Consider the following 13049-nt stretch of genomic DNA (forward strand, 5'->3'; position numbering starts at 1 on the left):
TGATAATGCGCTATATAAAAATAAATTTGTTGTTGTTGTTGTTGTCTGTGCGGGCCAGTCAAGTTCTTCCACACCAAACTCACCCAACTATGTCTTTATGGACCTTGCTTTGTGCACTGGGGCACAGAATTGTCCAAAATGTCTTGATATGCTGAAGCATTAAGAGTTTCCTTCACTGGAACCAAGGGGCCTTGCCCAACCCCTGAAAAACAACCCCGTACCATTATCCCTCCTCCACCAAACTTTACAGTTGCAGTCAGGCAGGTAATGTTGTCCTATCATCCGTTAAACCCAGACTCATCCAACAGACTGCCAGATAGAGAAGCGTGATTCCTCACTCCACTGTACACGTTTCCGCTGCTCCAAAGCCCAGTGGCGACGTGCTTTATAACACTTGGCATTGCGCTTGGTGGTTTGCATGCAGCTGCTCGGCCATGGAAGCCCATTCCATGAAGCTCCCAGTGTGGAGCTCTGCAGTTACTGAGTCGACAGAGCGTGGCAACTTTTACGCTCTATGCGCCTCAGCACTCAGTAACCCTGCTCTGTTACTTTCAATGGGAAGAAATTTCACACTGACTTATTGCAAAGTGGCACCCTGTGACAGCACCACACTTGAATTCATTGAGCTCTTCAGAACGACCCATTCTTTCTCAAATGTTTGTAAACCTGAGTGCACGGCTGGGTGCTTGATTTTGTACACCTATGACAATGGGTCTGAATTCGCTGATTAAGCGACGTGTCCTGATACTTTTGTCCTTCTGGTGCATGTGTCTGTGTGTCATGGAGAATAAGAAGGAGTAGGTGAAAAGATAATTTCCCCACAGGGATCAATAAAATGTCATAATATTAATAACAATAAAGTTCTCAAAGCTTGTTCTTTACTCTAGAGTTGTTCTCAGAAAGTACGGGAATGTTTTTATATGATTCATTTACCTCTGCGCTTTTAAGGAGATGATTAAGATTACTGATCTGTGGGCAATTTTCCTGACTATCCCGACTGGCAATAAATGCACGTAAAAAATACCATGGTAAAAATGCCAGGCCACCCTCTGAGGCAGTCAGGCTTCAGGGGGCTCTTCCTCAAAACTTTGGGATTTAATTCCAAATAGAAAAGAAAAACAGACTAGCTCAAAAGAGAGCAAGGCCGCCAGAGCTGGGTCTTAGTTATTACAGGTCTTAGTTATTACAGGGTCACGTGTGACTCCACCCTTCCAGCTTGTGCTGGAGACTTTGATTGCTGCTCTTGATTCATTAATAACGGAATTTGCGATGACTTCTCTCTACCATGTGTCTCCTTTGCCAGCTAGACAATTTGGTGTTGATTAACAAAATCAAGGAGCAGCTGATGGCCGAGAAGATTCGGCCTCCGCACCTGCCTCCCACCACGCTCCCTTCCCAGCAGCCTCTGCTGGTGGCTCCATCGTCCTTGGATGGTGGGCAGCATGCAATACCGGTCCCAAAGTTCCAGCAGGTGCCTGCTCTTCATTCCCACAGCCCATCCCAGCCTGATCTTGCTCTGCACACCCGCCCTACCTCCAGCACTGTATCAGGTACTGGGGTGGGAGGGGCGTTATCAGTGAATCCTGGGGTATATTCCCACATCATATTAGGATATTATGATGTCGTGTCTCTTGATTGACTAAAAAACACAGCTGTAGGCATCTGTGTCGTTCATGATGTGGAACGTAGGTGTCTCTTGGTACAGCTGCCTGGATGAACTCTTCGGTCAGGCCTGCCAGTCATGTTTGTGTGTCCTAGGATTCAGCTATTAGTCCCTTAAGTTGGAGGATAGAGTTGAAGTTAAATAATAATAATAATAATAATAAACTTTACTGTTGCCTAGTGTTTAACCTGTGAAATATCACTCACTACCGATGACAAAAACTTTGAAATCTGAATGTTTGTGACGTGCCCTCCTTCTGTGACTCCTGCATCAGGTCTGTCACTAGCCTCTCGAACCTCAGAGGCCACAACCCCAACCACGCCCACCTCCAGCATCCAGAGCCGAATGGGCGGAGCTGCGTCCCCCAACATCATCTCAGGATTGGCCAGCCATCCTAGCATGGAATCCTTTAAGAACTGCACGGGCCTGGCAGGCCTGTTGGGCCCACCCCCAAAGATGGAACGTGGACGCAAGAAGATCAAGGCAGAGAACCCCTCTGGCCCCCTGTTGGTGGTGCCCTACCCCATTCTCACTTCAGGCATCGAAGGAACTATCCCCATGAAAGAGGGGAAGATCTACAGGTTAGGAAATTAGTGCAAGAGAAACGCTCACACAGTACTCAGTATTAGTGTTATCTTTCCAGTCCTCACACATGTGGGGACGCACTTTTAAAATGCTTCTTGTGATTAAGAGCTCGATAATGACAACAGTGACCTTTGTCTGTAGTTCATGGGCAGTCATTCGTTAAAGTTCCATTGCCAGGCTGACATCTTTAGATGATTATCTATTATGTCCGAACACGTTCATGCTCCAGAGGGGATCTTTTTCAGTTATGCCAACCAACCGGCTTGTCTTTGACGACACTGTAGGTGTAACTGCGGACTCATCTCAGTTGCAATACAGTGATGGCTGTTTCAAAGAAACCCTGCCCAGTAAAACCTCTGACAACAAAATGTGTCTGTGCCAAAGGGAACAGGATGGAAGGCAGTGTGAATGTGGTATAAAGACTTCGTGGCTTCTGTAGGCTGAGAATATTACCCAAATTCTTGCGTTTTAGTACCTAATCTCTGATAAACTGACTGCAAACAGGCATTTTATATTCACTGGCAGACTGCTCTTTGGACCATATGAACGTTACAAATAAGAAAACAGGCCGCTGTCATGTTAAAGGGGGGGGGGGGGGGTCGTAGAATTTGATGCCTGCTGTATATGGGACATCTTAAAGTTATTGTAAGACTTGTGAAATGGCATTCTTGTTCTTTTCCTTTAGTGCTTCATGTGCAAAGCTACATCTTTAGCCTCTCTGCACTTAGACACTCGAGCATTCGGTGGTATTCTGACTCACCAAAGCTGAGTCTCTCTGCAGAAACCCACAAACTGTATAGTGGTGCTTGAGGTTCATGAATGGATCCCTTCCAGGAAAGTGGTCGCGATCCAATTTGTATGTGAACCAAGGCAATTTTTCTCATAACAAACCATTAAAATTCGATGAATTAGTTCACAAATCTACCAAATAGTATATACTTTTAAATAATTTCATGGTTTTTATAGTAAAAACTTAAAGAAAAAAACACAATATAGTGTGGCGAAGGGCAGACTGAGGCATTGCGGGAGCAATTGTGTGGAAGATTTACACACGGCAAAAACTTGCGAGGATCGGACCCGGAATACACAAGACATGGGCAAACACACGCTCGACAGTAGGGAAATGTAACCATTAACAAGAACAACAATACAAGGGCTATTTACAATTACACGCGGGGCATGCTGGGACATGCATGCTGGGACATACACGCGGTGCATGCTGGGACATGCATGCTGGGACATACACGCGGTGCATACTGGGACATGCATGCTGGGACATACACGATGTGCATGCTGGGACATACACGCGGTGCATGCTGGGACATGCATGCTGGGACATACACGCGGTGCATGCTGGGACATGTATGCTGGGGGCATGCACGCGGGGCATGCTGGGACATGCACCCTGCCGGTGCTAAAGTAGTATTAAAAAAAGGAATCAGGTCAAGGAATCTGTTCATCGACCAAATATTGTACGCGAACCAAATCATTCGTAGGCCAATACGTTCGTGAACCGCAGGCACTGCTGTAGTTGATATGAGTGACACAGCCAGAGTCACATAGGGGGACAGACTTGCCTGATAAAGTGTGCTGATGGTAGGGAGTAAATAGGGTTGGTGTGATATGTGTAAAAGGTCCCTGTCTTCTTTCCCTACAGGTGTAAGGTGTGTCCCCTGACCTTCTTCTCCAAGTCTGACATGCAGATCCACTCCAAATCCCACACAGAAGCCAAGCCACACAAGTGTCCGCACTGTTCCAAGTCCTTCGCCAACGCGTCCTACCTGGCCCAGCACCTGCGCATACACTTGGGTGTCAAGCCCTACCACTGTTCCTACTGTGAGAAGTCCTTCCGGCAGCTCTCGCACCTGCAGCAGCACACCAGGTAGCCAACAGGGGGTGCTGTGCCCCTCCTTATACTTGGGTTCTTATTTATCAACCCTGTGTGAACCGTGCTTATGCACATTTTTATGCATAGAATGACATCAATATATTTCTGTGCGTAGAAATGTGCGTATATTTACGAATATTCCCAACAGTGCGTACACACAAAACCCTGGAGGCAGAGAAGCATTACTGAAGAAAACCAAGTCGCACATAAGATACTCCCACTTATCAGCCTTGATAAGCAAATAAAATGATCTAGTTAAGTTCACATAACAAATACGTGCAGGCAGGTCATGCTAATTGCCATAATGAATCATTCTAATTTCTTATAACAGGGTGGGCAATCTTATCCGCAAAGGGCCGGTGTGTATGCGGCTTTTTGAGATAACCTTTAGGTCAGCTGTTCAAACCCAGATGTGAGGACTCTTCAGCCAATCAGTCCTCTAATTAGTTCACTAATTAGGGAGTTGTAGTGAAAACCTGCATACACAACAGCCCTTTCTGGATAAGATTATCCACCCTGTCTTATAAGGTCCATGCCCAAAGAAACAATATATCACTGTGAATAAATGTGTGCTTTACGAGACAACTGACGTGTAGCCGAGTTAATTTTCAGGCATCATTCACTTATTAGTTTACTGCAGCATATGACACGCATTCCTTTCTGCAGACAGTTAATCACAACCGGAAATCTTGGTCTCATCCATCCATTCTCATCTCAGGTGACACAGCAGTAACTGCATATGTCACCTGCCCCCATGCTGGGCTCTTTTTTTCTTTGACAGGCCACTAGTAAAGTCTCCAAACAATAGCTATTTGTTTTTTGTTTTTTTTTTTAGAATTAGGTGATCAGTGATCATTGTTGACACACCACAGCACACAGTGCAAAACAGCGAAATGTGTCCTCTGCATTTAACCCATATGTGACAATGTGAAATAGCAGGGGGCAGCTAATTCAGCGCCCGGGGAGCAGTGCTTGGGGGCGGTACCTTGCTCAGGGTACCTCAGTGGTGCCTTGCTGGTCGGGGATTCGAACCTGCAGTCTTTCAATTACAACTACGACTCCCTAACCATTAGGCCTGATTTTCTGGTACGTCCAGCAAAAATTCCACCTCATTCTCAGTGAAGTTCAATTTTCCCCAATTTATGGTATATTTTGTTTTTAACTTTATTTCTTAATAGCAAAATACAGTTGCAAGATGACAATTAAAGTGTATAGTGCACAATATATTACAAACGGGAATCAGGATATAGGGGTATATGTCTCTTTATGGTTTCCATTTCCACAACACGTTCTCTTATTGTGCGGATCGACGTGTCTTATGCGGTACTTATGTCCATATATGGCTCATCTAGGGCATGTCTTTCTGTGCACATGCAGTCATACTTGGAATGTGTGAGATTTATCGACATTCACTTTGTACAGCTGTTTGTATGCGCGAGTGATATATACCATTTTCCTTGTACGTACAGGCGATTCATATGAACACATATAGGAATTGTTCTGTGCAAACTTAGATAAACGAGACCCCTGCAAACTTTGATAAATGCCACGATTCTGTTGTCGCTTAACCGGTTCAGTGCTGGCTGGTTGAGCTAATGGATGCTTGTTCCCCCTGCAGAATTCACACTGGGGACCGGCCCTACAAGTGTGCTCACCCAGGCTGTGAAAAGGCCTTTACCCAGCTCTCCAACCTCCAGGTAGGCCCAAAGCCTCACCCCTCGTTCTCATTCTCGCTGAAAAGCACAAAAAGGATGTCAATTCATTGTGCTTAGTGCAGTACGACATCGCAGCATGCTCTGATAAAGCCCCCACAGTACTGCATAGATATAAGAATAAAATGTTTATTTATTGCAAAGTACTTATATATACTTACTTTGCAGTGCCGTGTAAAACAAGCAAGAACAATCAGGGAAATCAACGTAATATATTATGTACATGGATAAGATACTGGGCAGATAAGGTGCCTAGTGCAATGCAAGCTTGCAGCAGGTTCTGCAGATGGGTTGTAGAGGCATATTGTAAGTAGTGTAATGTAGAAGCAGGTGGTTAGATGGGCAGGACAAAGTCAATGGCTGTTGCTGTGGACTACAGCTGCAGGGGAAAAGCTGTTCTGTAGGTGAATGGCTTTGCTCTTGGTAGATGTGGACGAGGTTTTATGGGTTGCCTAACTTCTTTACTTAGGGGTTAAACAACTGGTTACCCAAAAAAATTCAGGCGGCGTGCTACGACCCACTTATCATCCCATCCATACATTGACATGCGACAGCCCAGGTTCTGATGGACCCAAATTCTCTCCCCCACGTCCCAGTCCCACCAGAGGCAGCACAACAAGGACAAACCGTACAAGTGTCCGAACTGCTACCGGGCTTACTCAGACTCGGCGTCCCTGCAGCGCCACCTGTCGGCCCACGCCATCAAGAACGCCAAGGCATACTGCTGCAGCGTGTGCGGACGGGCGTACACGTCGGTGAGCATGCGCCCCGGGGCCGGCTTCGCCGCCACCGCCGTCCCACACCAAAAACAAAACAACAATTGGCACAAGCATGTAAGTTGCCCAAATATCCGTGACAAAGAATCCCAGTAACCTGACTAACAGCATGCTGCCAACACTGCGACCGGAGAAATCTAGCCTGTAATGCAGAGTCACGCTGCCCGGTCCTGCTCACTGATGCTCACGTGTGGACGAAAGCGTCTGCAAAACAGATGAGATGTGATGCTTCTCTGTGGGCCCTGTGACATTTCACTGTTGGAAATTGAGAAAGATTTAAGTGGGTTTTCTTTTCTTCATCAACATCTAATGGTAAGAACTTGCTAATTGCTCATAACTATTCCTTCTTCTTCCCCAGGAGACCTACCTGATGAAGCACATGTCTAAGCACACGGTGGTGGAGCACCTGGTCACCCACCACTCCCCTCAGAGGACCGAGTCTCCCAGTATCCCTATCCGTATTTCCCTAATCTGATTGGACCATGCCGTGCCACACCCCCCCTCGCCACGCCCCCAACCACTTTCACCCTTAGTGAAGCAGCCCCCATCTCAGCACAATTCAGGCCCACATTAATATTCTCATTATTAATACTCCTCATTAGCTTTTGAAGGCAACCCTAACAGGTTTGTCCTAAGCTGTTCCCTGATCCCAGTGGTGTCACCCACCCCCCCCAGGGACGGATTACGGACCGGGCCAGCGGGGCCGCTGCCCAGGGGCCCTTGGGGTGCAGGGGGCCCGTGGGGCCCCTAGCCCAAAACAATTTGCAACGCTTATCAACAATGTATTTTCGTTTGTCTATTTTAGAGGGCCTACATTCTTTGATCCTCTGCCTACAAGGACCCCTGACCCTATAGGGAGGGCGTTTGGCTGCCAAGGGCCCTTGAATTGTGGTGGTTGTGGTGGTGGTGCTGGTGGTGGTGGGGGGGGGGCCCTCGCGAACGTTTTGCCCAGGGGCCACACAACCCATAATCCGTCCCTGCCCCCCCCCCCCCTTGAGGCCTTATGTTCTAGACAGTATTTTTACTTCATAATCATGGAAAAAATAAGCTATTTTGAAAGTATTTTCTTTAACCCCTTTTCCCCTCAAGGTTTGTATCAATGGGGAAGAGTTGGCACCTCCAAAGATTATTTTACAGCACTTTCAGGCCAAGTGTGAAAGAAACCGGCCAAAAAAAAAAAGTTAAATAAATAAAATATTCTTTGGGCAGCTAAATTCTTAGCATAGGAATTGTTGAAGAAACAGAAGCTTTACCCTGTATACTTCCTACTTTGTTTTCATGATGCATAAGGACAATTCTGCTAAGACGACACTCATTCCCTGGCTTCCGAACAGCCAACTTTTATATCTTGTTCCATTCCAAAGAGTCCTTGCTTCTCTCACACCATTTCACTCCTATTGATTCTCTGTCACTGTGTACGGAGCATTACTGTTGTGTAACAGATCTAGAATATGCAGTTAAAATGTTACAAACTTAAGTTTTAACTTAAAAAGCATCTCTTTTTAAAATACATATATTGACATATATCAATACATTTTGACCTGCCAGAATCGAAGCAGACTGTTCCTTATGTACTGGGATGTCTCGTCATCCATAACTGGTCACAGTTCTCATATAGCCAGCAGAACCTCAGCCGAAGAACCATTATCTCCCCCCCCAGCACCCCCAGTAAGATGCTCTTAATCCAGCCACAGCCTGGATGCAAGCCACTGACTGAAGCAGGTGCCGGAAAGCAGGACTCCAGTCTGGAGCAGCCATATGCACTGTCAGAGTGCAGCTTTCTGGTGCTTCCTTGCTTTTCAGGTTTGCCTGATTACACAGGTTGTGGCACCGAAAGATAACAGTTAAAAACTGGTTGGTTTGGGGGGTGTTATTGGGCCAAACACACGCAAAATACAGCAGCAGGCATGCAGTGTCCCCGCCCTGATGTTTAAACCTCAGCTCTCTATGCCAAGAATTACAGACCTTGTCTCCTAACTCTGCCTTTGTTTTCATGAATTAAATGGGAACATGTGTGTTTGTTACCAAGGTAGCTTACTCCCATTTTTTATTTAAAAAACAGTGCGTTTCTGCTTTGGGGTGTCCCGTTAAGTTTGTATAGATATGTTGGTGTAGAAACAGACGACCATATTTTATTACCCATTTATTCATGTCCAAATAATAACAATTCTCCTTTATTTTATACATGTGTAAGCCTTAATTGTATTACCATTGTATATTTAAACATTTTTTTCCAGGTTATGTTTTGTACTGTATGTGTTTTTATTCCTTAGCATGAATACATTGTAAAATACATAACTGTTATTATCCATTTTCTATATGAAATGATTATATATGTCTAGTTATTAAAAATGCATTTTCCTTTGTCCTGCATTGTGGTACTATATACATTTTGCAGTGTGTGATATAAAAAGCCATGACTTTTCAAAAGAAAATTTATGGTAATCAGAAAATTATGACAATTTTTAATTCAGAGCAAGCTATTATATATATATATATATATATATATATATATATATATATATATATATATATATATATATATATATATATATATATATATAATAGCTTGCTCTGAATTAAAAATTGTCATAATTTTTATATATATATATATATTACACACAGACACACACACACAAAAGTTCCAGGTCACTTACAAATTTCCTGTCATTAAAATTACATCAGATTCATCAGAAGTATTATGTAGACATTATTAATGTTGCAAATGACTATCATAACTGGAAAGCCCATTATCAGCAACAATTAGTCCTGTGTTCCAGTGGAACGTTGTGTTTGATAATGCAAGTTTATCATTTTAGAAGGTTAATGGATCATTAAAAACCATTTTGCAATTATGTTAGCGCAGATGAAAATTGTGCTGATTGAAGAGTCAATAAAACTGGCCTTTGGACTCTGGAGCATCAGCAATTGTGGGTTTGGTTACAAGCTCAAAATGGTTATAAACAAAACTTTCTTTTGAAACTCGTCAATCTATTCTTGTTCTGAGAAATGAAGGCTATTCCACATGACAAATTTCCAGGAAACTGAAGATCTCGTACGATGCTGTGTACTGCTCCCTTTAGAGAGCGGAGCAAACCGACCAGGGAGGCCCCACAACTGAGCGAGGGGATTAATATATTTCAGACACTGAACAGAGGAAGACTGGCAAAAAGTGCTATGGATGGACAAATCCAAAAAAAAGTTTGAGGTGTTCGGATCACAAATAAGAAAGTTTGTGAGATTCAGATCAAATGAAAAGATCTGAAATGAAAAGCTCTCCTCAAGCATCTGCCAAGCATGGTGGAGGCAGTATGATGGTCTGGGGCTGCTTAGGTGATGGTGAACTGGGAGATTTGTACAGGGTTAAAGGGATCTTGAGGATTTTGTGGACAGGGCATGATTAATTAATGATGAATTAACATAAGAATGTAACTAAGACTTAACTTGTGGTTAATTAATATATAAGTAAGAGCATAATCCTGTAATGTTTGTGCCCCGGCAAGTAAAGTCTTATTGAGGAAACAAGCACATTTGGTAATTTGAGAACATTTCAAACTAACATCAACAAAAAAGGTAAAAACCTAGAAAATAATGAACAATATAATTGTTATATATGACATTAGAAATAATTTATTCTACGTGCAACAACATATAGAGCAAAGGTCAGGTGTTTGGTCTGTTCTTAGAAGCTGGAATATAATATCATTATTCTGAATTTTTTCTCATAAATTTACACCTTACTTTTTTTGTCTATAGTTACCCTAATGTGCCATCGTAGATTCTTGCGTGAGTGAAAGATTTATAGAAAAATATGCATACATTATTATAATAGCTTCATTAGAGGGACTATTTATTTATATATAATTATAAATGCAGTCAACGCATTTAGCGTTTTAAATGGCCTTTATTCATAAGACGAGTGATGTCACAGCTAAGGCTATCCGACTGATTCGATGCAGTCAAATGCAGCGTTGCGAAGTTAATATCTGCTTCCCTTTGACCACCAGGTGCCGCCACCGTGCTGCGAAGCTTCGAGTGACGATCCCTTTTCCGGCAGATATTTGTAAAGGAAGCTTCATTACTTCAGAAGGCTTCGTTTTCACATCTCTATGGGAGATAGAGCACAACGAGTCATACTTTGAAAACTTTTTTTTCGATTCGGCAGCTTATAAACATTTTGAATACAAAACAAATCAAAATTAAAAGTAATACATTCGAACCTTTACTCTCACTTCCGCCTACGTCACATTTCCGTCATGATCTTTTTTTGAAGCCGGTGGAAGCAAGAGCCAGTTCAGCAGCAGTATAGCAGTCGCCTTCAGTCATAAGAAGATCCATTTACTTAAATAACATAACACCACCTTCATCTTATTTGAAGAAACTAGATGTTATATATCATGCAGCATTGAGGTTTATACCCGGTGCAACAGCAAGAACACATCACTGTAAGTTATATGAGATGGTGGAGTGGACATCATTACATCTTAGAAGGAAAATGCATTGCCTGGTTTATTGCAAAGGCTTTAATGGGCAAATTACCTCAGTACACATGTAGTTTGCTGACATTCTGCACTAATGCATACAGAACCCGTTCATCAGTTAAGCTTCTCCTTCAGCCTCCCACCACACGCACAGAACTGAGGAAATCCAGCTTTTGTTCTTATGCACCGCATGAGTGGAATATATTACAAAATATATTGAATTTGGACTCCTTGCCTTCTCTGAATGTGTTTAAAAATCCCTTAAACTCCGAGCTTAAAGAACAGTGTCATTTCATACAGTTTCATATACCTTTATTATATTCTATGTATTTCTGGAGAGTTTGAGTATTTGTATGTGTTTCAGTTTGATGATTCACATTATTCATCTCTGTATGTATGTATATGAAACTTTTGTCTTATTTTTCTTATTTGCTGCCATCTTGACCAGGACTTTGTGGAAGAAGAGAGATCGTATCTCAGTGGAACCTTCCTGGTAAAATAAAGGATAAATAAATAAAAATAAAAAACACGTTTGACACTTCATTGAACTCATTATGCTGAAATGTTTTTGCTGTTATGCCATCCTTTCATATAATGCAGCAACTAACTTCATACTCAGCACCGTCAGACCTGAATATGACAAGAACATCGAAAACACCAAAAGTCAACAAATTTTCAATGCTCCCTCTAAACCCCGTTTATATAGCACAGCTAACGAGCTACACTCCATTGTACGAGCCATTATGTCAACCTGCACCTCATCTACTATCTAAAATAGATATACCAACCATGCAGCGAAGCTCTCTATTTCTGCAGCTGACATTTTCAGCGAAGCCATAAAAATTGTAATATGCTAGTAATAACATTACAAATATCTTAATCTAGTTTGTATTTTGGATATCCAAAATGGAATTATTACTAGTCACAGTGTCTATTACAGACATCTAAAAAGACAATTGTTGCTACTTCGAATGTAATTTCATATATAATTCACATTTGAAATATCTAAAATGGCCTGCTCAATGAGAACCTCAGTACAGATGAGTGGGGAAAATGACATTATTCCTACTCATAAGCACTGAATTACGAATGTTTGAAATGCTCATGGGTTCTCATAAGGAATGAATTACAGACATCTGAAATGATTACACCTACTTATTTAATGTTAAACCGGCATGCCATTTTGATAGTTGTCTTAAGAGGTCTGTGCCTCCCTCCATGGATTTGCCTCCCCAGACCATCACTGACGCACCACCAAACCGGTCATGCTGAATAACCTTACAGGCAGCATTTTGTAGAGCTCTGGCAGTGCTCCTCCTGCTCCTCCTTGCACAATGGAGCAGATACTGGTCCTGCTTATGGGTTAAGGACCTTCTACGGCCCTGTCCAGCTCTCCTTGAGTAACTGCCTGTCTCCTGGGATCTCCTCCATGCCCTTGAGACTGTGCTGGGAGACACAGCAAACCTTCTGGCAATGGCACGTATTGATGCACCATCCTGGAGGAGTTGGACTACCTGTGCATCCTCTGTAGGGTCCAGATAGTGCACCTGCTGGTAATTTCATTAACACCAAAGCAGCTGAAACTGATTAACAGCCCCCTCTGCTACTTCACTGACCAGATCAATATCCCAGAAGTTTAATTGACTTGATGTTATACCCAGATTAAAAAGTGTAAATTTTTTTGAGCAGTGTATTAATATAGGTCTTTAGTCTCAGCTCATGCAAATACTGAAGTGGACACTGTCAACTATCAATAGGTGAGCTCTCTGCAGCACCAAGCAGGAAGCAGCGAAACAGGAATACAGAATCTCAGGTAGACTAGAAGGATATGGAGACGACTTGGAAATAACAGCAGGTACGGTTCACAGTCCAGTGTTAACAGTACATCAGTATAATGCTTTGAACACAGCTTGCACTGCATTTCCACTGCTCTTTTAACTTACT

At 42.9% G+C, this 13049-nt stretch overlaps 1 protein-coding gene across 8 annotated transcripts in view; it reads left to right on the forward strand.

Annotated features, from left to right (window-relative positions):
* The window catches only part of znf362a (zinc finger protein 362a), a 31483-nt gene extending 22494 nt beyond the window's left edge, over positions 1–8989 (forward strand). For 4 of the 8 annotated variants that reach the window (XM_049023524.1, XM_049023527.1, XM_049023528.1 and 1 more), the window contains exons 3-9: positions 1304–1550; positions 1938–2244; positions 3906–4130; positions 5755–5833; positions 6445–6681; positions 6983–7070; positions 7714–8989. In XM_049023524.1, the coding sequence (XP_048879481.1) occupies positions 1304–1550; positions 1938–2244; positions 3906–4130; positions 5755–5833; positions 6445–6681; positions 6983–7070; positions 7714–7781 (1251 nt within the window). In that variant the 3' untranslated portion in view covers positions 7782–8989. Of the gene's footprint in view, positions 1–1303; positions 1551–1937; positions 2245–3905; positions 4131–5754; positions 5834–6444; positions 6682–6982 lie in introns of all 8 variants that reach the window. The other 4 variants (XM_049023530.1, XM_049023531.1, XM_049023523.1 and 1 more) reach the window with 3 other exon arrangements.
* The last annotated feature ends 4060 nt before the right edge of the window (positions 8990–13049 follow it).

Source organism: Brienomyrus brachyistius, chromosome 8 (genome assembly GCF_023856365.1).
Source record: "Brienomyrus brachyistius isolate T26 chromosome 8, BBRACH_0.4, whole genome shotgun sequence".
Lineage (NCBI taxonomy): Eukaryota > Metazoa > Chordata > Actinopteri > Osteoglossiformes > Mormyridae > Brienomyrus > Brienomyrus brachyistius.